General features: G+C 38.1%; 1 protein-coding gene across 7 annotated transcripts in view; it reads left to right on the top strand.

Moving 5' to 3' along the window:
- Nucleotides 1-24,886, top strand: part of Pde1c (phosphodiesterase 1C) — a 782,675-nt gene that overhangs the window by 722,264 nt on the left and 35,525 nt on the right. For all 7 annotated transcript variants that reach the window (XM_045135620.1, XM_045135623.1, XM_045135627.1 and 4 more), the window contains one exon: nucleotides 2,156-2,233. In XM_045135620.1, the coding sequence (XP_044991555.1) occupies nucleotides 2,156-2,233 (78 nt within the window). The remainder of the gene's footprint in view (nucleotides 1-2,155; nucleotides 2,234-24,886) is intronic.

The raw sequence follows: 24,886 nt of genomic DNA, 5'->3' as shown, positions 1-24,886 counted from the left end.
TCCATATAAGTCATTTTCAGGACAATTAATTCATAGGGATATCTCTTGTCATGCATTCAGAAAACACTGTTAGGTGGCTTAAAGCAGATCTATAACAGCCACCAGGGACAGTTTTGTCACAGATTTAAGGTTAAGGTCAGAGATGAGGCCAGAGTGGGATCTGAAACATGTCCAGTCCACATGACATAGACAATAAGGCCATTCTTTGTCCATATGACAACTGTGACACCAAGAAAAAATTCAAACATGGAAAATAGTCATTATCATTTGCTCAGTTGATTATTAGCTACTTTGTAAAGGAATCTTTCATGCATTTATCTACTTTTGTAATTAGGTTGTCACAAGACTTTGATGAAATAATATGTGTAAAGTACTTACCACTCTGTGTGGCACACAGTAAGAACAGGTAAACCTGTTTCCTCATACACATATCTTGGTGGTTCCACTTACAGCAGTTATTGTTCGGATCTTTTTGCTCCTATATGCTTCATGCAGGCTAAAAAGAAAGCTGGTGTTAGTAAGATTGGCAAGAAAAATATCCAAAGCCTGTTAAATAAGGTTGGTGGAAGGTATCCATGACCTTTCAGTGCTGCACTGGCCAGTCATGAGATCTGCCCAAAGATAATTAAATTATCCTCGCCAAGGGTAGCACCCTTTTCCTGTAAAGGACGAGATAGGCAATCATACCACCTGGGGTGATATGTTTCTATTGCAGCTCCTTAACTTTGCTGCTGTAAAATAAAACAGCCACAGACAATATTTAAATGAAAGGCATGGCTTCATACCAATCAATCTAATTTACCCTAACATGTAGCTGGCAAGATTGGCCCAAGGGGCTATAGTGTGCTGACCCTGATGTTAGAGAATATGGCTATGTTGAACTTCGTTATTTACTATTTGATTCATATAGCTGTACAGTTATATGAGAACTGAGAAATTTTAGACTTGCAGAAAAGATGACCCTTTGTGGTATTATTCTTTAAAAATTTTTTTTATCCATTATTTATTTATTTATTTATTTGAGAGCGACAGACACAGAGAGAAAGACAGACAGAGGGAGAGAGAGAGAGTGGGCGCGCCAGGGCTTCCAGCCTCTGCAAACGAACTCCAGACGCGTGCGCCCCCTTGTGCATCTGGCTAACGTGGGACCTGGGGAACTGAGCCTCGAACCGGGGTCCTTAGGCTTCACAGGCAAGTGCTTAACCACTAAGCCATCTCTCCAGCCCCTTTGTGGTATTATTAATTCATGGTTACAAATGGTTTGTCTCTCACTTGGCAGACATATATTTTAACATTTTTATAAAATGCCCACTAATACTCACTTCTGTAAATTCTTTTAGAACCAATGTAATATCTTGCTTGTTCCCTTACAAATGAGTTTAATACATTTTGACATACATATTCTGCATTTGTAATAGTATTTTATTTTTATTTATTTATTTTTAAGTTTTCATTTATATGCAAGAAGAGAAAATGGGCGTGCCAGGGTAGCCAGGGTACTCGGCACTGCAAACAAATTCCAGTTGTGAAACTTTTTGCATCGGCTTTACATGAGTACTAGGGAATAGAACCCAGGGTTCCAGGCCTTGCAAGCAAGTGTCCTAATATCTAAACCATCTCTCCAGGATTGTAATAGTATTTTTATCCTTTTATAAATTATACTTTGATAAACTCATTAATTATAATACCAATTACAGATATGTCTTAGAATCATAGCTGTCTTTGAGTGATATACTACATTAACTACTTGCATGCCATAAACACATTTGTCCTTTTGCTTTAAAAGTAGATAGTATTATCCCCACTTTCAAATAAGAGAACTAAAATGTTGAAATGCTGCATAGCTATTAATTGGTAGAACTTATATTTAATCCAGGTTTTCATTCATTTTTCTATGTAATAACAAAACTTCTTTTCTTAGAAAATGAACATCATTGACTTAAGTACAATTCTGTTTGACAGGAAATTTCGGTTTTAATTTCTGGTTATAATACAATTTCCAGAACCTAACGTGTTACATAAGATATTTACACTCAGACACACACTCCTTCATGACTATAAAATTACACTGCACTTTTTTTAATTTTACAGGTTTAAAGATATAACTTCCCTTCAGCTTTACACATATTTTGTTTGTCATGTTTATTACTTTTAGGTGACTTGAAAGATGGTAAAAATAAGACAGATAAGAAGGATCACCCCAATAGTGGAAATGATTCAAAGAAAACAGATGGTAAGTGTATCATTTCCATTACATGTTTCCATAAAATGTGCAATGACTGCAAACTTGTTAGAGTCATACCTAAGATTGAAGTAGTGTTGTTAATATATTCTTATATTCTATCCTGAAAAAAATACTTCATTACATTTAAAGAGCACATTCATCTCATTTTTTCACTAAACAACACACGATTTCTCTACCTTTTTCCCTCCACTGTACTTTCCCCATTGCAAATGTCTATGTTGCTTTCCTGCTGGTCACTTGAGTAAAATTCATAAAATCCAAATTCTGGACTTGTTAAGTGAGACATGGTGGAATACCAATGCTAATATGTTGAAGAGTTTTTGGAACATTTATTATGCAATATAAGTAGAAAATGTTTAATGAGTCCAGTTTATACTTTTTTAAAACTTGAATGAGGTATTGCATTTGGTATAAACAATAACGGGAATCTGTTCAGTGTAGTGTTGGGAAGCAAAATGGGCGTTTTGAGAACATAGTTTTGTCAACATGAGCAAGTCTTAAAGTCAATGGCAATAGAAAAATCAACTTTAGAATGAGCCTGTAGTATCTGTGCTCCAGTACTGTTGCCTTAGCTTTTTCTAAGCAGCCTTCTACTCCTAAACCTTGAGAGTGCACATTATCCTCCCCTCCCCACCTGGAACTACCAGATGGAGATACCTACCCTCATCTGTTATACTGGTTTCATTGTCTTTATTGTAACTTCAACTCCTTCCTTATTACTCCTTCATGCAGAGACATGATAATCTCCTAAAAATGAATTTCCAGGGAGTTTTTCTTGTATAGAGTTCCACATTTTCCTTGAAGTTTATCTCCTTGGAGATATCTTATTTGATGTGAAGCAATTCATTTTATAGTTTATGTAGAATGTCTTTGAATAGCAGATGCTTGGTAATCAGGCTGAGCAGTAAGTGGAAAGCTGAAAACAATGCCCCATGCATTTATTAAAAAAGTAGCCACCACTCTTGCTGTCAGCTTTATGTCTCTACTTGTCTCTACTTGCATACATGAAATCAGGTTTCATAATGATCTATTTCAGAACAGTTAAAGAATTCATTCTAAATGTCTTCTCACAAAATACCTGGGGAACTCACACTTTTGATTTTTCATCAGCTTGCTTATGCAAACAGAAATCAGTTGCCAGATGAGTGCAATCTCCTTGAATAATTGCATATAAAAGGTGAATTACACAAAAATTTGCTTATAGGAAATGTGGCTCAATACCAGAGGTTCATTGTCAAGCATTGTTAGGCTAAAGCCAAGGCTACCTAACTAAGAAAATGTATAGTGGAAGAATGAGGTCAGCTATAAACTCAGCACCCACACAACTACCATATCCTGTTATGAATTCCTACAGCATGAAGACCCAGATTCAGTGAATCCTCCAGTATTCAGTGTGGAAACTTGAACTGCATAGTTTTTTATATTCATAGTTTATTATTACTTGTCATCGATGTTGGGGATCAAACCCAGTACTTTGTGCATGCTGAGCAAGTGTGCTCACACTATGCTGTTTCCCCAACTTCGTTTCAGCTGTGCTGCAAATAGCTGGTGTAATGTCATCATATACACATTGCAGGCTACATTTTACCATCTTCAGGAAGCCGTCTTATTTTAACTGTGTACCTTTAATTAAACTATTAACAGGGTTGGAGAGATGGCTAATCAGTTAAGGCACTTTGCCTTCAGAGCGCGGAGATGTGAGTTTGATTCCTGGTATCTATATAAGGCAGATGCACAAAGTGGCACCTGCATCTGGAGTCTTTGCAGTGGCCAGAAGCCCTGGCATGCCCATAATCTCTTTCTCTCTGCCTCTTCCTCTATCTCTCTCTCTCTAATAAATAAATAAAATATTTTTTAAAAAAATCTACTCCCAAATATTGAAAAGAATGAAATAAGTTGAGGGTAATGAAATAAGTAGCAAACTGGGTTGTTTATTGAATAAGATTCTTGATTGCATATTATAGCGAACTGACCACTGTAACCCCACCCTGCTGCTTCCTCAGAGGGATCCATGGTAATCCCTATGCTTTCATGTTTGGATGGATCACTGTGTTTTGATTTCATGGGAGAACTGGCCTGACATTAGTTATCATCACTGTGTTCAGATCTATGAGACTCATAGCATTGAGCTTTGGTGAGTTTAGGCTACTTTAGGTCAAGATCTTTACTAGGACCAAAACTAATTCTTTCTTATTTATTTATTTTAAAATTTTTGAGGTAGAGTCTCACTCTTGCCCAAGCTGACCTAGAATTCACTAAGTAGTCTCAGGCTTGCCTTGCAGATCTGTGAAAATGGTGATATTCTTATGCCCCTGCTCCCTCCACCCCAGTGCTGCTGAGGGTCTTCTTAGGTGGGGTTTTCATTATGGGAACTAAGAGGCCATAGTCAGTCAGGGGGAAAACACCTTGCCTCAGGCTATTAATACTCACCCTGAGGTTTTTACAATCTTCACCCACTCCCCTTACCTGAGCCTTGATGGGCAAGATAGGGTATTTCTTTCTCTGTAGCCTCTGGATCGTTTGAGTGACCACAGTGTCTATCACCGTTTCCCTGGAACTGGTTTTCAGGCTAGTGCTGAGAGCAGTATCTGAGTTATTTCTTCCTCTGTAATGACTTCTGGGCCTGGGCAGATGAGGTGGAGGAGACCCATCTCATGGTAGACAGTTGGCTCTCTAATAATTAAAAAATATATATATATATATATGTGTGTGTGTGTGTGTGTGTGTGTGTGTGTGTGTGTGTGTGTGTATTTATTTTCAAGTAGAGAAAGATAGAGAGTAGCAAAATAGAGAAAATAGATAGATGTTCCAAGGCTTCCAGCTGTTGCAAATAAATTCCAGGTCATTGTGCCACTTTGTGCATCTGGCTTTATATGAGTACGAGGGAATTGAACCAGGGTTGTTAGGCTTTGCAGGCATGTGCCCAAACCTCTGAGCCATCTCTCCAGCCCAGATCTGTATTGTTGATGTATTTTTGTATCCTATTTCTCCCCAGTATTCTCCATCTGTAAGATAGAACAGATTCTCCAAACAAATGTGAGAACAGTTTGAATAAAAGGGGATAAGCCTAGTTATTAGAAAGAAATATTGATGTGTATATCCACTCTTCAAGACAAGTGGAGGTTCTCTTGGGAGCCCATTGGTTTCCTGTCCTAGAGAATCTTTTTGGTGGTATAAAATAGAAACAATTCAATGAATCTTAGTTTTTATTCCCCTTTGGTAATTAAAGACTCCTGCTTTAGAAAATTGAACAAGAACATATTGACTGTTTAAAAACTGTATAGTGGGCTGGAGAGATTGCTTAGTGGTTAAGGCACTTACTTACAAAGCTTAAGGACTCAAGTTCAATTCTCCATCTCGTGTAAAGCCAGATATACAAGGTAGCACATGCATCTGGAGTTCATTTGCAGTAACTACAAGACATGGCATATCCGTTCTCTTGCACTCTGTCTCAGCTTCTCTCTCTCTCTCCATCTGCCTCTGTCTCTCAAATAAATAATTTCTAAAAAACTGTATAGAAATAACATTTTAAATGTTTCTTTTTAGATGAGCTTATTATGTTGATGACTGGTGGGGTGTTGATTTAACTTTTCAATGACTTTCCTCCCATTCTGACTTCTGAGAACTATCAGACACTAGCTCTCTATAATTGTTGAGAGAGAGAGTATGCTGGTGCAGTTCAGGCTCACAAGGATTTAACTCACCAAGGCTTATAGTTGTAGCATTGGAAATTCAGAGAGAAACAGTGTTGGTTATTCTCAAGCTCTCATGACCCTGGGTATGCATAGAAAGGAGTGTGTGCTGAAAAGATAAATTAGACCCTGGCATAATGAATGCATTGCAGATATACATTATCTCAGTTAGGTTAATGAAGTACTGTTTAGTACTCTGCAGCAATAATTCTCTAACTGACCTCAAAGAATAGATGTCCTTTGGAAGCCCTTGTTTACCTCTAGGGAGAAATGTACTAACATAAAAAGGTCTACTTCTCCAATGCAAGTTTTTTCTTAGTGGCTAAAGTTATCTGCTGCCATTGGCAGCCTGCAGAGTACCACACAAATAAATTCTCTTCAGTACATTTCTAGCTGTGTTTGTAATAGCATTGTTTCTTTGGCCAGGTGGAGTTCATTTGCAGTAACTAGAGGCCATGGCATACCCATTCTCTCTCACTCTCTATCTCAGCTTCTCTCTCTCTCCATCTCCCTCTTTCTTTAAAATAAATAAATAAACTTTAAAAACTGTTTTTAAAAACTGATTATAATTGCTCAAAAGTACAAAGTTGAGAAATATTTGGTGACTAACATCTGAAATCCAAACACTTGGGAAGCTGAGGTAGGAGCCTCACCATGAGTTCAAGGATAATCTAGGATATATAAATTCTAGGCTAGTCTGGGCTACAGAATGAGACTATTTCATAAAAAGGAAGAAAGATCCAGGCATGGTGGCACACACCTTTAATCTTAGCACTCAGGAGGCAGAGGTAGGAGGATCACCGTGAGTTTGTGGGCATCCTGAGGCTACATGGTGAATTCCAGGTCAGCCTGAGCTAGAATGAGACTCTACCTCAAAAACAAAAAAAAAAAAAAAAAAAAAAAAAGAAAGAAAGAAAAGAAAAAATGATAATAAAAACTTCTTAACTTTACTTGGGTTGCATTAATAGAGGCATAGAAGATATCCACATTTAAAGAGTGATTCAATTTAGGCCCTATACCATTAGTAGCCAGGGAGAGCATTCAGCTAATATTCTGGGAATTAAAATACTCCTGGTGCTGGTTCATGTTATTTAAAAAGTAAAGTTGGGGCATGGAGAAATGGCTTAGTGATTAAAGTACTAGCCTGCAAATCCTAGGGACTCGGGTTCGATTCCCCAGTACCCATGTTAAAGTTATGTTATGAATGCCAGCTTCCCAGCTTGTGGCAGTTTGTGAACTGTAGCCTCCTATAGTTAGTGTATTGTGGGGCGGGCTTATAAGTGTTATAGTCAGCCTCCCCTTGCCAGTGTTTGGTACACTCTCCTGCTGCTGTTGTCCGCCTGATGTTGGCCAGGAGTTGATGTCCACCCTCTTCTCATGCCTTTGTTTTCCCCTGCCATCATAGAGCTTCCCCTCATGTATATAAACCAAAATAAACCCCTTTTCTCCCATAAACTGCCTTTGGTCAGGTGATTTCTGCTGGCAATTTGAAGTTGACTGCAACATCCGCCAACCTGAAAGCAATCACCAAAGCACCAGACAAAACATGTGAAAGGGTAATTTTCAAGACACTGTATGTCAGAAGATGAAGGACAGTGATTTCCTTATGGCAGAAAAGAAATGTGATGAATACTTTGATTGCCTCAGCTTTCTACCAAAAATAGAGCAGGGACACAGGCTACCCTACTTTGATCTCAACAGTCAAGATTTTAAATAAGAATCCAAAAAGATAGCATAGATACAAGTAACAGAATAATATATAAAAACAAGAGACAACTATAAAGAGATGCAGATCTAGAGATCTGAAAAGTATTAATAGCTAAATGATTATCTCATGCAGTGAAGAAACTACCTGAGGGGTCTGGAGAGATGGCTTAGCGGTTAAGGCATTTACCTACAAAGCCAAAGAACCCCACTTTGACTCACCAGAACCCATGTAAGCCAGATGCACATGGGGCACATGTGTCTGAAGTTTGTTTGCAGTGGCTGAAGGCCCTAGCTTGCCCATTCTGTCTCTGTCTGTCTCTCTTTCTCTGTATCTGTGTGTGTGTGTGTGTGTGTGTGTGTGTGTGTGTGTTTGCAAATACTAAATAAATAAAACATTTTTTAAAAGCTCCTGTTTAAAAAAAGAAGAAAGAGACTTTGGGTCGCAGACTCTGGCCTGTGCCACCATGCTTAGGGGCTAGGAGGAGAGTGCCCAGGAAGCCAGAAATGATGGAAATTTAAAATTTCCTAGAATAGAATTTCCTGTGAAACTTTGCTGCAGTGGGATCAAGAGAGGACCCTAGGATATGGACATGATGGTGGTGACCACTGGGATGACCAGGAGGCAACATAATGCTGAGAAGAATTGACAGAGGAGTGTCCACACTGAAGCATCTCTACCAAACCCTCCAGGGCTCATGCTCCACTGCACCTGTCCAGACAGAAATCGGCCTTTATATCCATGATCTCACAGTGCCTAGCAATATCTTCATGAGACCGCCCTAATAGGAGAAAAGGACAATGACATAAAAATAAAAGATAGACTAATAGACAGAAGGATGGAGAGTGGACTTGTGAAGGGGAAAGTGGGGGAAGGGAGGGAATTATCATGGCTTTTTGTCTGTAAGTTTAGAAGTTGGGATGACTCAGAAGGCATCATGGTGCTGAGAAGTGACAGAGGAGTGCTCAGCACTGAAAATATCTCGATCACACTTTCTAAGGCTCAGGGACCATTGCGGATCAGGTGGCAGAAAAATTGTGAGCCAAAGGAAGGGTAGGACTCCTTACAATGTGCTCCTCTAGACACAAAATGGCCTGGATCCCTATGAACTCACAGTGCCTGATAATACCTAGTCAAGACAGTCGTAATAGGAGGAAAAGATGATGACATCAAAACAAAAGAGACTAGTTGAAAGGGGGAGTGAATATGAAGGAGATTGGAGTTTCAAAGGGGAAAGTTGGGTTAAGGAGGGAATTACCATAGGATATTGCTTACATCATGGAAGTTGTCAATAAAAACAATAAATAAAAAATTAAAAAAAGAAGAAAGAAACTACCTGAGGCCAGAAAAAAATAAAAACAATTAAGAAGATTAAAGGAATAGTCCTGATACTCTTTGTGGCAAGAAAATTTCCTATCCTGTAGACACTAAGATAACAAGTCAAGGATAGCTAATAAAAAAAAATTAAGCCATAATATAATCCCAAATTTGGTAGAAAACAGTGTAAGATGTGGAAAAACAACAGATGAGATAAATATAAAATAATAACAATATCATATCACCTTAAATTTAAGCATATCAGTTACCACAATAAATATAAATGATGTAAACACTTCAAAGACAGAGATTGTTAGATTGTAAGAACCAAATTTATTCTGTCTTTATTTTAAACTATAAATACTTTAAAATTAAAAGGTAAAAATTTGTATACCATCTTAGAATTAATAAAAAGGAAATTTAAATGATTATATCTAACAATATACATTTCAGTGTAAAGACCAGGGATAAATATAGTTCAGTAACAAAGAAGTTCATTTCATAAATATGAATTCATCCATTTTAAGAAGATTATATCTTTTTATAATTACAATCTTTTTATAATTAAAATATATGAATTACAAAATATATTTTTATCGCCAATTTATATAGATATACTCTCTTCTCAGTAATCTATAGAAAAACTATATATAAAATCATCAAAGAAAGGAAGATTTAAACATAATTATCAACATTACATAAGTAGCATTTTTAGAGTACCATTCTTGCCAGAATTTAATATAATTAATTACTATTATTGACATTTTCTATTTTTATAATTTTTTATTTAAAAATACTTATAGACTTTCTAGAGCTCATTAAAATGTCCATTTTCTCTAGAAGGAACTATAGGTTAAACACAGCCCCACTTGTAATCCTATCATGCTTTTTGGAAGGAATTTCCAAGCTCACTCTCTTTTTGTTAACTATTTTATTTTATTTTATTTTATTTTATTTTATTTTATTTTATTTTGTTTTGTTTTGTTTTGTTTTGTTTTGTTTTGTTATTTATTTACTTGAGAGTGACAGACAGAGAGAAGGAGGCAGAGAGAGAGAGAGAGAATGGGCGCGCCAGGGCTTCCAGCCACTGCAAATGAACTCCAGACATGTGCACCCCCTTGTGCATCTGGCTAACTTGGGTCCTAGGGAATCAAGCCTCAAACCAGTGTCCTTAGGCTTCACAGGCAAGCACTTCACTGCTAAGCCATTTCTCCAGCCCTTTTTGTTAACTTTTTTTATTGACAACCTCCATTCATATACACAATGTACCTTGATCAGAATCCCTTTGAATCACCTTACTTTTTCCCCTTTCACTGAGCCCTATTATCTTTTCAGCTAGTCCTTCTTTTATTTTCATGTCATCAATATTTTTACTTTCATATTATACAGGTCTTGGGTAGATAGCATCACCCAATGTGAAGTCATGAATGCAACAACCACTTAATGTCTGGAAGACAGTATTCCAAAGCTCTCTTGTCTTTCCTTTGGATCTTACATTCTCCTTAAAAAATGTTTTTAAGTTTATTTTTATTAGGTATGGACACATTTAGTATATAACCAACACATGTTAATACCATCCTTTCCCTTATCCCTGCCCCTTTTCTGAAGAGGCCTTTCTCGTTGGGGATGCAGGTCAACCCCATGGGGACTGTGTGTCATACACTATGGGGGTAGCAGTCAGTAATGGGGGAGAGGCAATATCTCTGTGCAAAATGTTTCAACTCGTGGCTCTAAAAATCTTTCTGTCCCCTCTTCCACAAAATTCCCTGAGCCATGTTAGGTACATTTTAGGTCAATTTCAGTGATAGGCACTTATCAGTCTCTGAATCTCTGGTTTGGTAGGTGTGGAGTGTCCTCAGTATCTATCTCCTTCACCCTTGTGCTGATATCAGATTCACTAAGAAAACAGCACTCTTGCTCATTTCCACAATTCCTCTGTGGTTTCATCTGGGGCCAGGGTGGAGTGCACTGAGTCATTTTTCTCCTCAGGTCCAGCGCCCCTCTGAAAAATAGAAGCAGATTATCTAATGGAGAGTGAAGTCAGCACAAGTTAAATGGGATGACCATTATTAATTTAGAGAGACTTTAAAGTGTGTAGACCCGCTTAAAGCCCAAGATTAGTGAGAGCTTGACAGTAGAAAGCAGAATTGTTATCTTGATATGATTCTGACTTTTCCCAGTTCCAGACACAGTTCCCTTTCCACTGAGTGGATGTGTTAGCCAAGCCAAGAGCAGTCAGTTACCCACCATGGCTGTATGCCACTATTGCACTTGTATGAGCATCATTTCAGGTTGCTTGCTTCTGAGTCACTTAGACTTTAAGTTGCTTGGACAGATATTGGTCACGTTCCCATGGTAGCTTATGTAGTGTCTTCCAGCACTAGATGAGCTCATTGTCTGGGGACTGGCTTTCTTCTAGATCCTAACCAGGTCTCTCCATGGTCTGTGCTAATAGCAGTAGGGTCTTACCATTGACCTCTGGTGGGTAAGCAAGTGCTCTGACAGAAGTCTGTCTTGTTTATTCTGGGAGATCTAGTAGGTCTCTCTGATCAACAGCTCATTGTAGATGGTACAGGGAACTACAGGCCAGTGCCAAGAGAAAAGAAAAAGAGAAGAAACAAAAACAGGAAAATTTGATACTAAGTTTCGTCGCACGCTGTCCAGGGACTTTTGATTCAGGTGCTCCCCCTGAGGTCCCCTTGAAGGTTCCAACTTTTAGTATAAATTCCAGGATATAGGATTCTATGCTACAAGTTCAATTTGGATTCATTTTTGTATCCCTCCCACCCTTTCCATTCCACCCAAGCCCTACCCTCCCTATTGTCCAGGACTCAAGATGCGTGGTATGTCAGCAAATTGGGCTGATCCAGGTTAGGAACTGCAGAGGAGTGAGACAATGCAATGATTGTCTTTCTGTGGTTGTGCGAGTTTGCTTAGAATGGTCTGTTACAAATTTGACCATTTCTCTACAAATTTGATTATATCAATTTTTATTAGTGCTGAGTAGAATTCCATTGTGTAGATATACCACATCTTGATTATACATGTATCCAATGATAGATACCTGGATTGATTCCAGTTCTTAGCTATCATGATTTGAACAGCTATAAAAATGGTTGAGCAAATATGTCTGAGCTGAGATGTGTAGCTTTTAGGGTGAATTCCCAGTAATGGAATAAGAGAGTCTGTTAGTAACTCTATATTCATCCTTTTCAGGAGTCTCAATATTGATTTCCATAGGGGTTGTACCAGCTTACATTCCAACAGTGAATGACTCTTCCTGTTTCTCCTCATCCTCACCAATATTTGTTTGCATTTGATTTTTTTAGTGTTTGCTATTATTACTGGGGTTTATTCATAGTTTTTTTTTAAATTTGTATTTGCCTAAGGGTTGGAGATGTTGAACATTTTCTTAAATGTGTGTTAGCCATTTGTAATTCTTCCTCTGAGAACTCCCTATTCAGTTTTCTGCCCCACTTTTGGAGTAGGTTTTATTATTATTATTATTATTATTATTATTTAGTTGTTTGGATTCTTTGTAGATTCTAGATATTTGGCTTCTGTCTGAGGTATAGCTGGCAAAGATTTTCTCCCACTCATTGGGTAGTTTATTGGCTCCACCAAGGGTATATTTGTATGTGCAAAAGCTTTTTAGCTTAGTGAGATCCCATTAGTTGAGTGCTTGTTTAATTCCCTGGGCAACTGGGCTTTTGTTCATGAAGTCATTTCCCAGTCCCATATCATGGACAGTGCCTCCTATTTTTTCTGCCAGTAGTTGAAGAGTTTCAGGTCTTATATTGAGGTCTTTAAACCATTTAGACTTGCTTTTTGTGTTTGGCAAAATGAGTGGGTCTGCTTTCACTTCTCTGCATATGGTCATCCAATTTGTCTAACAACCTGTGTTGAAGATGCTGTCTTTTCTCCAGTCTACATTATTGACCTTTGTCAAAGATAAGTAGCAGTAGTTAGTTGATCTAAGGTCTGGGTCTTCAATTATGCCACTTTGCTGGAGGAACTTATCACCTTTAGAAATTTAGAGATGAAGACTTACAGGTCACTTATATATAGGATCATGTCATCTGCAAATAGGGCTAACATGACTTCTTCCTTTCCAATTTGAATCCCTTTTATTTCGTTCTCCTGTTTTATTGCTTAAGGTAGTACTCCTAGTACTGTGTTGAAGAGTAGTGTGAGAGTGGGCAGCCCTGTCTTGTTCCTGATCTCAGTTTTTCCCTTGAGGTTTTCCCCATTAAGTATTCTTCTTGGGACGTAGGAGCTTTATATATAGCCTTTATTATGTCAATATATAATCCCCCATGCCTATTCTTTGCAGTGTTTTGACCATGAAGTGGTGTTTTATTTTGTCAAAGGCCTTCTCTGCATTAATTTAGATGATCATGTGGTTTTATGGTTAAGTTTATTCATGTGGTATATTATGTTGACTGATTTCCATATATCAGACCATCCCTGCATTTCTGGGATGAAGCCTACTTGATCAAGATAGATAATGCTTTTTATGTGTTGTTGAGTTCAGTTTGAAAGGATTTTTGCATCTAAGTTCATTAGGGATATATGCCTAAAGTTTTCTTTTCTTGTTGCATCTCTGTCTAGTTTTGGTATTAGAGTTATTCTCACTTCATAAAAGGAGTCAAGAAATTCCCTGGTCTCTGATTATGCAGAAACGTTTGAGAAAAAGTGATTTCAGTTCTTCAATGGTGGTTTGGTAGAATTCAGCTGAAAAGCCATCCAGTTCTTGACTTTACTTTTTGTGGAGGCTTTTGATTACCTTTTCAATCTCCATGGATGTAACAGGTTTGTTTAGGAGATTAATCTGCTCTGAGTTTAGTTTGGAAAGTGCTATGTGTCTAGGAATTCATCCCTTTCATCTGTACTATTCAATTTTGTGGAGTAGAGGTTTTGGAAGTATATCCTGATGATTCTTCCAATTTCTTTCTTTTTCTCTCTCTCTATCTTTTTTTTTTTTTTTTTTTTTTTGGTTTTTCAGGGTAGGGTCTCACTCTAACGCAGGCCCTGGAATTTATTATGTAACCTCAGGGTGGCCTCGAACTCATGATGGTCCACCTACCTCTGCCTCCCAAGTGCTGGGATTAAATGCGTGCACCCCCATGCCCAGCAATTCTTCTGATTTCATTGATGTCCCTTTTCATTTCTGATTTTGTTAATTTGAAGCTACAAAAACCTCTATTAAAAGAATAAACAGATAATTCTCAGCTTAGGATTGGATTTTCAAAATATAAGTTTGGTGAAGTATTGTTATCGAAAATATATATTCTAGAAAAAAAATCTCAATGTACAATAATAAAAAAATCTAGTTAAACACATGTAGCATCTTACTATGGAAGATATGAAACTACAGGCACTGCATTTGGGAGATACAGGTTAAAAGCTAAATAATAAATCAAACTGAGAGAATGTAAAACAAAAAAAGGTATAGAAACAAGAGAATTATTTTAATTTTTCTGTTTTATATTTGTGTAATGATTTCTGAGCGCTGTAAATCGCTGTGTCTGACAGGGCACAACTACTCCAACATGTTTCCTCCAAAGGAAGTGGAATTTTCACAGCTGAAGTTAACTGTTAAGATGTTCATGTATGCTTGCTTGGGGTTACAGTATAAAAAATATGGAGGTGGCAGTTAGAGCTATATTATTGTTAGTTTGTTTAGAAAAACTGGGAGCAGAAGATCTGCTTTTTGTATTATAGGAAGTTTCCTATGATTTGATCCTTTATAAGTCTGATTTCTCATACTTTGGTTTGTTATAAACACCACAAGAATTATTTGTATTCTGAGTGGTATGGCCATAGGTAGAAGAAGTATCTGTAGAAAAGAATTGGGTTTTCCTGACATTCATTTGTGCTTTTTAATTTTTTTTATTAATTAGTTTTTTTTTAATTTTTATTAACATTTTCCATGATTATAAAATATATCCCATGGTAATTTCCTCCCTCCCAACCCCCACACTTTCCCATTTGAAATTCCATTCTCCATCATATTACCTCCCCATTACAATCATTGTAATTACATATATACAATATCAACCTATTAAGTATCCTCCTCCCTTCCTTTCTCTACCCTTTATGTCTCCTTTTTACCTTACTGGCCTCTGCTACTAAGTATTTACATTCTCACGCAGAAGCCCAGTCATCTGTAGCTAGGATCCACATATGAGAGAGAACATGTGGCGCTTGGCTTTCTGGGCCTGGGTTACCTGACTTAGTATAATACTTTCCAGGTTCATCCATTTTTCTGCAAATTTCATAACTTCATTTTTCTTTGCCGCTGAGTAGAACTCCATTGTATAAATGTGCCACATCTTCATTATCCACTCATCTGTTGAGGGACATCTAGGCTGGTTCCATTTCCCAGCTATTATAAATTGAGCAGCAATAAACATGGTTGAGCACGTACTTCTAAGGAAATGAGATGAGTCCTTTGGATATATGCCTAGGAGTGCTATAGCTGGGTCATATGGTAGATCAATTTCTAGCTGTTTTAGGAACCTCCACACTGTTTTCCACAATGGCTGGACCAGATTGCATTCCCACCAGCAGTGCAGAAGGGTTCCTTTTTTTCCACATCCCCGCGAACATTTATGATCATTTGTTTTCATGATGGTGGCCAATCTGACAGGAGTGAGATGGAATCTCAATGTAGTTTTAATCTGCATTTCCCTGATGACTAGTGACATAGAACATTTTTTAGATGCTTATATGCCATTTGTATTTCTTCCTTTGAAAACTCTCTGTTTAGCTCCATAGCCCATTTTTTGATAAGCTTGTTTGATTCCTTATTTAACTTTTGGAGTTCTTTGTATATCCTAGATATTAATCCTCTATCAGAATTATATCTGGTGAAGATTTTTTCCCATTCTGTAGGTTGCCTCTTTGCTTTTTTCACTGTGTCCTTTGCAGTGCAAAATCTTTTTAATTTCATTAGATCCCACTGGTTAATCTGTGGTTTTTTTGCCTGAGCAATTGGGGTTGTATTCAGAAAGTCTTTGCCAAGAACAATTTGTTGAAGGGTTTCCCCTACTTTTTCCTCTAGCAGTTTCAGTGTTTCCGGTCTGATGTTAAGGTCTTTAATCCATTTGGACTTAATTCTTGTGCATGGCGAGAGAGAAGAATCTATTTTCATCCTTCTGCAGATATCCAGTTTTCAAAACACCAATGAGTATTTTTGGCATTTTTATCGAGTATCAGGTGGCTACAGCTACTTGGGCTTACATCTGGTTCCTCTATTCTGTGCCACTGATTTACATGTCTGTTTTTGTGCCAGTACCATGCTTTTTTTGTTACTATGGCTCTGTAGTATAGGTTAAAATCAGGTATGGTGATACCACCAGCCTCTTTTTTGTTGCTCAGTATTATTTTAGATATTCGAGGTTTTTTGTGATTCCAAATGAATTTTTGGATTGTTTTTTCTATTTCCATGAAGAAAGCCTTTGGAATTTTGATAGGAATTGCATTAAATGTGTAGATTGCTTTAGGTAAGATTGCCATTTTCACGATATTGATTCTTCCAATCCAGGAACAAGGGATGTTTCTCCACATTCTAGTGTCTTCTGCAATTTCTCGCGTGAGTGTTTTAAAGTTCTCATTGTATAGATTCTTTACTTCCTTGGTTAGGTTTATTCCAAGGTACTTTATTTTTTTTGATGCAATTGGGAATGGGAGTGATTCTCTGATTTCATCCTCTGTGTGTTTGTTGTTAGCATATATGAAGGCTACTGATTTCTGTGTACTTATTTTGTATCCTGCTACATGGCTGTAGGTTTTGATCAGGTCTAACAGTTTGCTAGTAGAGTCTTTAGGGTCCTTTATGTATAGAATCATGTCACCTGCAAATAATGATTACTTGGTCTCTTCCTTTCCAATTTGTATCCCTTTTATGTGTGTCTCTTGCCTTATTGCTATGGCTAAGACTTCCAAACTATATTAAATAAAAGTGCGGACAGTGGTCACCCTTGTCTTGTTCCTGATTTTAGTGGAAAAGCTTCCAGTTTTTTGCCATTTAGAAATATGTTGGCTGTAGGCTTGTCATAAACAGCCTTTATTATATTGAGATATGTTCCTTCTATTCCCAGTCTCTGTAGGACTTTTATCATGAAGTGATGTTGAATTTGGCAAATGCTTTCTCTGCGTCTAATGAGATGATCATGTGATTTTTGTCCTTCAACCTGTTCATGTAATGTATTACATTTATAGATTAGCATATGTTGAACCATCCCTGCATCTCTGGGATAAAGCCTACTTGGTCAGGGTGAATGATCTTTTTGATATACTCTTGTATTCTGTTTGCGAATATTTTGTTGAGAATTTTGGCATCTATGCTCATGAGGGAGATTGGTCTGTAATTTTCTTTTTTTGTTCTATCTTTGCCTGGTTTTGGTATCAGGGTGATGCTGTCCTCATAGAACGAGTTTGGTAGAATTCCTTCTTTTCCTATTTCCTGGAAAAGCTTAAGAAGCAATGATGTTAGCTCTTCCTTAAAAGTCTGGTAAAATTCAGCAGTGAATCCATCCGGGCCTGGGTTTTTTTTTAGTTGGGAGATTATTGATAACTGTTCGGGTCTCCATGTTTGTTATAGGTCTATTTAAGTGATTAAACTCATTTTGATTTAATTTAGGTAGGTCATATAGATCAAGGAAATCATCCATTTGTTTCACATTTTCATACTTTGTGGAGTATATGCTTTTATAGTATGTCCCTATGATTTTTTGAATTTTCTGGAATCTGTTGTGATATTACCTTGTTCATCTCTGATTTTATTAATTTGTGTCTCTTCTCTCTTTCTTTTGCTCAGATTTGCTAAGGGTTTATCAATCTTGTTTATCCTTTCAAAGAACCAACTCTTTGTTTCATTAATTCTTTGGATTGTTCTTTTTGTTTCTATTTCATTAATTTGTGCCCTAATCTTTATTATTTCTTCCCATTTACTGATTTTTGGTTTACCTTGTTCTTCTTTTTCCAAGGCTTTAAGGTGAAGCATTAGGTCGTTTACTTGCGACCTTTCTAATTTCTTAATATAGGCACTTACGACTATAAATTTGCCTCTTAGAACTGCCTTCATTGTGACCCAGAGATTTCGGTATGTTGTGTTCTCATTATCATTTGACTCTGTAAATATTTTGATTTCCTTTTTGATTTCTTCATTGACCCATTCATCATTTAGTAGTGTATTGTTTAGTTTCCATGATTTTGTGTATGCTCTATAGCCTTTCTTGCTACTGATTTGTAGTTTAATTCCATTGTGGTCAGATAGAATACAAGGAATTATTTCAATTTTCCTGAATTTGTTAAGATTTGCTTTGTGTCCTAATATATGGTCTATTTTAGAGAATGTTCCATGTGCTGCTGAAAAGAATGTATATTCTGCAGCCTTTGGATGAAATGTCCTGTATATATCTGTTAAGTCCATTCCTTCTATGACCTTATTTAGTCCAGATGTCTCTCTGTTTATTCTTTCCTGGGATGACCTGTCAATTGAGAGTGGGGTGTTAAAGTCACCCACCACCACTGTGTTTGGTGTTATATGTGACCTTAGTTCTAATAGTGTTTGTTTGATGAAATTGGGAGCCCCCATGTTAGGTGCATATATGTTTAGGATTGTAATGTCCTCCTTTTGGAGTGTGCCCTTAATCAATATAAAGTGACCTTCCTTATCTGTCTTGACTAACGTCGGACTAAGGTCTACCCTGTCTGATACTAGGATGGCAACCCCTGCTTGTTTTCTAGGCCCATTTGTTTGAAATACCGTCTTCCAACCTTTCACCCTAAGATAATGTCTATCCTTTGTAGAAAGGTGAGTTTCTTGGAGACAACAAATTGTAGGATCCTGCTTTTTAACCCAGTCTGCAAATCTATGTCTTTTCATTGGGGCATTGAGGCCGTTGATATTAAGAGATATTATTGAAATTTGTGTATGTATGTTTCCCATTTTTTTATTTTTGTGTTTCTGGTTCTACCTGTGCTCTCTTCTGTTAACTAGTATTTGAGTATTTCTTGTTTTTTCTAGGTTCCTTATATGTGTGCTTTTCTTTTTCTTCAGCATAGAGGATTCTATCAAGTATTTTCTGTAGAGCTGGTTTTGTCTTCAAATACTCCTTTAACCTGCTTTTGTCATGGAATGTCTTTATTTCTCCATCTATTTGAATGGATAACTTTGCAGGATAAAGTAACCTTGGTTGACAGTTGTTATCTTTCAGAACTTGGAATATATCACTCCAAGCCCTTCTGGCTTTAAAAGTTTGTGTTGAATAATCTGCTGTAATCCTGATGGGCTTGCTTTTGTTGGTAACTTGATTTTTCTCTCTAACTGCTTTCAATATTTTTTCTTTGGTGTGTGTGTTTGGAAGTTTAATTATAATATGGTGAGGAGAGGTTCTTTCTGGGTTTTGTCTGGCTGGTGTTCTAAAGGCTTCCTGTATCTGCATTGGCACCTCTTTCCTAATTTCGGGGAAATTATCTTCTATGATTTTGTTGAAGACGCCTACTATGCCTGTGGAGTGGAGTTCTTCTCCTTCTACTATGCCCTGTATTCTTATATGGATCTTTTCATAGTGTCCCGAATATCTTGAAATTCCCACTCATACTTTTCTATAAGTTTGTCTTTCTCTTTGTTGGACTGCATTAGGTCTGCCACCTGGTCTTCTAGCTTAGATATTCTGTCCTCTCCCTCATCCATCCTACTGGTGAGATTTTCTATAGAGTTTTTTATTTCATTAACTGTGTTCTTCATTGCTAGTAATTCTGACTGGTTTTTCTTTATTATTTCTATTTCCTTATTTATGTCTTGTATTGCCTTTTTTATTTCATTTAATTGGTGTCCTGCATCTTCTTTGATTCCTTTGATTTCCACTTTGATTTCCTCTTTGATTTCTTCTTTGATTGTTTTGATGTGTTCTTTGACCTCTTTGAACATATTTATAATTATTCTTTTGAACTCTTTCTCAGGCATTTCCTCTAACTCTTTCTCACTGGAGGACATTTCTGATGCATTAATACTTTTAGGTGGATTTATATCGTCTTGCCTTTTAGTGTTTCTTGTGTTATAATGTATATATATTTGCATCTTGGATTAAGTTAATGCTTGGATTTTCTAGCTAGCTGTGTATTCTTAGCTTTATCAATTGATTTGATGTAATATATTTTCAGGTTAGGACCTTAAGTTATTAGGTGTGGCTCTTAAGACTCTCAGAGTATCTACAAAGATGTTCTTCGGGGTTGTGTTTCTCTGCTATAGGAGTATTCAAGCAGGCTGAGTGGTATAAAATACAGGTAGATTCTAAAATTTAACTAAACACTGTACACATTCAATCAAAAACAGCCCCGAGTATGTATGCAATAGTACTTATTATAACGACCAGATCCTCTATCAACAAAGAGGTTAAGATTTCTGGTCTGTTGAGGGATCCAAGTCAGCTTGCGACCAAGTGAGACCCTCCCTGGTGCAATCCCAGTTACCTTGGATGATTTTGGTCTCAGTCAAGTTGCTGCCTGTGTCGTCGGGCTGCTGTTCTGATTTCTGGAGCTTGGCACTTGCTTTTCTTGCGGGGCAAACTGAGCCTGGAAAGTGTGGCCCTGCAGATCAGCACTCCTGCTGCTGGAACTGCTGGTGCTCAAGCTGCCCCTGCTGGGTTTGTAGCCACTGCTGCTGAAGGTGTTGCTGCTGGACCCACCGCTGCTGCTGCCTCTGCTGCTGCTGTAGCTGCCACTGCTGGAGCTACCACTGCTGCTGAAGCTGCTGCTGCTGTGTCCACTGCCGCTGCTCCCCCTGAAGCTGCTGCTGCCGAGTCTGCCGCTGCTGCCACTCCTGGGTCTGCTGCTGCTCGGTCCACTGTTATTGGTGCTGGAGCCGCTGATGTTGCTGCTGAACTCTGCTCCTGCTTGGGTCCCACTGTCAGCCCAAGTTGGCGTGTCTGTGTCCTGGGTTGCTGCTCTGTTCGCCGGAGCTGGGCTCAGGCAGTGGGGGAGGGGAGGGAGCCGCAGCTGCTCTGGTTCTCTCGCTGCTCCAAGCGTTCTTCTACCTCACGGTCTGCTCCTCCGTTGCTCGCTACCGCTCTCCCCTCACGTTTCCCGAGTTGCAGAGAGCGCCGGTGTGAGGGAAAGCTGCCACTCCTGGCTTTTCCTGCGGCTGGAGCCGAGCCTGGCGGCTTTCTGGTGTGCTGTGGCTGTGGCGGTTGGCTGAGCTGCCGGAGCCGCTTTTCCGCCTGTGCAGGCTCTGGAACTCTTCTACTTCTCCGCTGCCACTTCAATTTCCTATACACCTCACTTTTTAGTAAAAGTGTGTATTTTGCTGAATTTTTTTGGTCTTTTTCCCCCAGGCTGCTTTGGCATGGTACCTACGCCGCCATCTTAACCGGAAGTCCTATTAATTAGTTTGTATTCAGCAAATACAGTCAGTTTGGTACCATTATTAAGCTTAACGTGACCTACCCTCTCCCTGTTGGCCCATCCTTGTTGAGGTATATTGGTTGTGCATTATGGAGTTAACCCACAGTTATGGGTAAGATAAATGTCTGCATATCATAACCCAACATGTGGCTCTGACATTCTTTCCGCCCCCTCTTCCGCAAAATTTCCCTGAGCCATGTTGGCTCTGTTTTGGTCTGCTTCAGTGATGAGGTGTTGGGGGCCTCTGAGGCTCTGGCTCTCTGATTTGGTAGGAGTTGATTTTTCTCTATGTTTGTCTCCTTCCCCTTTGTGCTGGTGTCTGGTTCATCAGGAAAAGAGCACCCTTGCTTGTTTGGCCAATTTTTCATAGTTTCTGCTGGGGCCCTTTTGAGGTATGATGGGGTGGCTCTCTCCTTAGGATCTACATCTATCTGAAAAAGAGATGCAGATTATCCAACGGAGAGTAAGTTAGCACCAGGACAAATGAGATAACCCTTACATTTTTTATAGAGAATTTAATAGGTTTAGGCCCTCTTGTAGCCCGTGATTGATGGTAGCTTTATAATGGAGAGTGGGTTTATGTTTGGATATGGTTCTGACTTGTTTCCCAGCTCCAGCTATGGGTCACATACCACTGAGGAGATCAGTTAGCCAAATCAAGAGCAGTTGCTTCCCAACCATGGCTGCATACCACTATTGCACTTGTTTGAGCATCAGAACAGGTTATTTGCTGCTAAGTAGGTTAGATGCTTGAACAGATATTGGTCATTTTCCCCCAGTCGCCCATGTAGCACCTTCTGGCACTAGACATGCTGAGTGTCTGGGAACTTACTCTCTTCCAGCTTCCAGCAATGCCATTTCGTTTTACGTGTCAACTGCATATGGTGTCTTTTGCAGCTAGGGTCTTACCACTAATCTTTGGTGGGTCATCAAGTACTCTGACAGAAATCTGTCTGTCTTTTAGGAAACCTTGTATGTTTCTCTGATCAAAAGCTCATTGTGGATGATAGCAAGAATTTCCCAGGTTGGAGAAATGGCTTAGCAGTTAAGGTGCTTGCCTACAAAGCCTAAGGACCCAGGTTTGATTCCCCAGTACCCATGTAAGGTGGATGTACAAAGTGGGGCATGCATCTGGAGTATGTTTGCAGTGCTGGAGGTCCTGGTGCTGTTGCACCCATACTGTCTGTCTCTCCCACACTAAGAAATAAGCTGAATAAATAAATAAAACATTTTAAAAAGAATTTCCCTTAAGATGAGACTCCAGCATCCTGATGGGTTGTTTTCCATTACTATAGAAGGACCAAATATCTGAAATGCTATGGTCCCAATTAAGATTAGTTATCATATTGGAATAAGAAGTAACATGTTGTGATTAATATCCTATTACCTTTAGACATTTATTCATGAAGACTTCTGTGACCTACTAAAGCAACACAGCAACAGTAAGGGAAAGCTGTGGTTTTCCATAAAGAAACATGACATTTTTTTTGGATTTTGAAAGCATTTTACAACTTTGTTTTCTCAAATGCTTTACTAAGTGTCTAAACCTCTAATCCAATGTCTCTGTCAGAAGGAAAACAGGAAAAAAATTAATGAATGGAGGGGAGAATTGAGATATATTTTAGGTGCCAGTTGTAAAGGGTTTCATTGAGATGCAGGTATGAATGCACGTTCATATGCATGTGGGCTCACGTGTGTTTGCAGATGTATGTTCACATGGGTGTACATGCATGTGGAGACCAGAAGTCAATGTCAGGTATATTCTTTGGTTGCTGCCCACCTATGAAATAGGGTCTTTGAGTGGACCTGGAGTTCACCCATTCAGCACCTGCATGGACTCCTCTGTTCTACCTCCCCAGTGCTGGGGTTATAGTACATGCTTCTACACCTGGCATTTGATATGGGTGCTGGAGATTGGAACTCAGGTTTTCTTGTTTGCTTGCCAAGTACTTTGCACACCGAGCCACTTCCCAGATCCAATATGTTTATTTATAAACTCTGATATTTTCTGTTACTTTGGTTATCAATGCTATATTGGTTGTTATATTGCTATATGGTTGACCAAGCAGTAGAAGTAATTATGAGCTCAGTGCTGCTAAAACCTGCCATAACTGGATGTTGAGTGCATTTTGGGGAGGTTAGAAGTAGTTGGATAGATTGAACCTGAAAAATCTCTGTATTCTTTTAATGTGTTAACATATGTTCTTGAGACATATAAGCCTGCCGCTTCCTTAAGGCTCTAGCATGTAGACTTTTGTGTTCTTGAAATTCATAGTGCAGTATATTTGTGTGTGTGTGTGTGTGTGTGTGTGTGTGTGTGCTGTATATCTCTATAACATGATGTAGGGTCAGTTAGGTTACATGAAGGGTAGAACTGCTTACAAAGCAATCTTCCAGACATAAAATTCCCTTATTATTCATGGCATTACCTGGAAAAGGCCTTCATAATATGTGGAAAAGATGATGACATCAAAACAGAAGAAAGACTAAGGCTAATTGCAAAGAAGAAGAGATTCAATGGAGGGTGGACTTGAGAGGGGGAGAATGGGCATGGGGAAAAGAATTATGGTTTATTGTCTATACTTATGAAAGCTGTCATTAGAAAGTTAAACAATAATAAATTATTATACATAATTATACTATAGAAAACTTTGGCTTAGGTGTTTAGATCCCAGTCTCCAGTCAAATAGCTGCACGTTTAAAATGTACAAAAGCATATTGTACACTCCTTAATTATGACAAAATTAATTTTTGAAACAACTTTCTCTTGCCATTATTGGTATGTAAACTTTTATTGTTTCACTCTATCTTCTAGACACTTGGTTGCATTCCTAATGTACCATTATATTTTTAAGGAACCTGGCTCAACAGAGAGGAATAAAAATTTGAAACTATCATGGAAAAATCAACTTTTCTTTTTTCCTAATACTGCTGTTCAGAACTTAGAAAAAAAAAAAACAACTTAGGAATCATTTGTTTTCCCTTTAGAAAAAGTATATTTCATCAGGTTCTATGCAAATAATTAAACACAAAAGTAACAATACATTTGTCCAAAGAAACTCCATTGAATTTATTAAGTTCTTTTAAATATCAGCTGCTTTAAGACCAGGAGCCAGAGCTGACTCCACTGTTAATGCTATTTATTGGCTACACACCTCCTACTCAAAGAACTGTGCCCAAATGTAGTTTCAAGCAAGTACCTCATCTTCTCTCTGTGTCATCTTAATATTCTCCTCTAAAAGCACCCTGTCTCTAATGATGGTTTGTGTGCTTCTAACCATAAGACCACTAAAAACAATGCACACTATTTTATTCTGTAACCATAGCCAAAATAAAAACATTACAAAGTGTGAGGGTATATGTATGTGTGTGTTTCATTCATGCTGAAACATTTAGTATTTTTCCTGAACTAATAAGTTGACAAAAAGCATGAAGAGCAGTCAGATTGCTTACATGCCTAAATTCTAAGCTCATACTTGTTCTGAAGGACTTTCTTGTCTTTATGGTCTTGGT

The sequence above is a fragment of the Jaculus jaculus genome, chromosome 16 (assembly GCF_020740685.1).
Source record: "Jaculus jaculus isolate mJacJac1 chromosome 16, mJacJac1.mat.Y.cur, whole genome shotgun sequence".
Classification (NCBI taxonomy): Eukaryota; Metazoa; Chordata; class Mammalia; order Rodentia; family Dipodidae; genus Jaculus; species Jaculus jaculus.
Note: the sequence above shows the minus strand (reverse complement) of the source record. Positions and strands in the feature narration are given on the sequence as shown.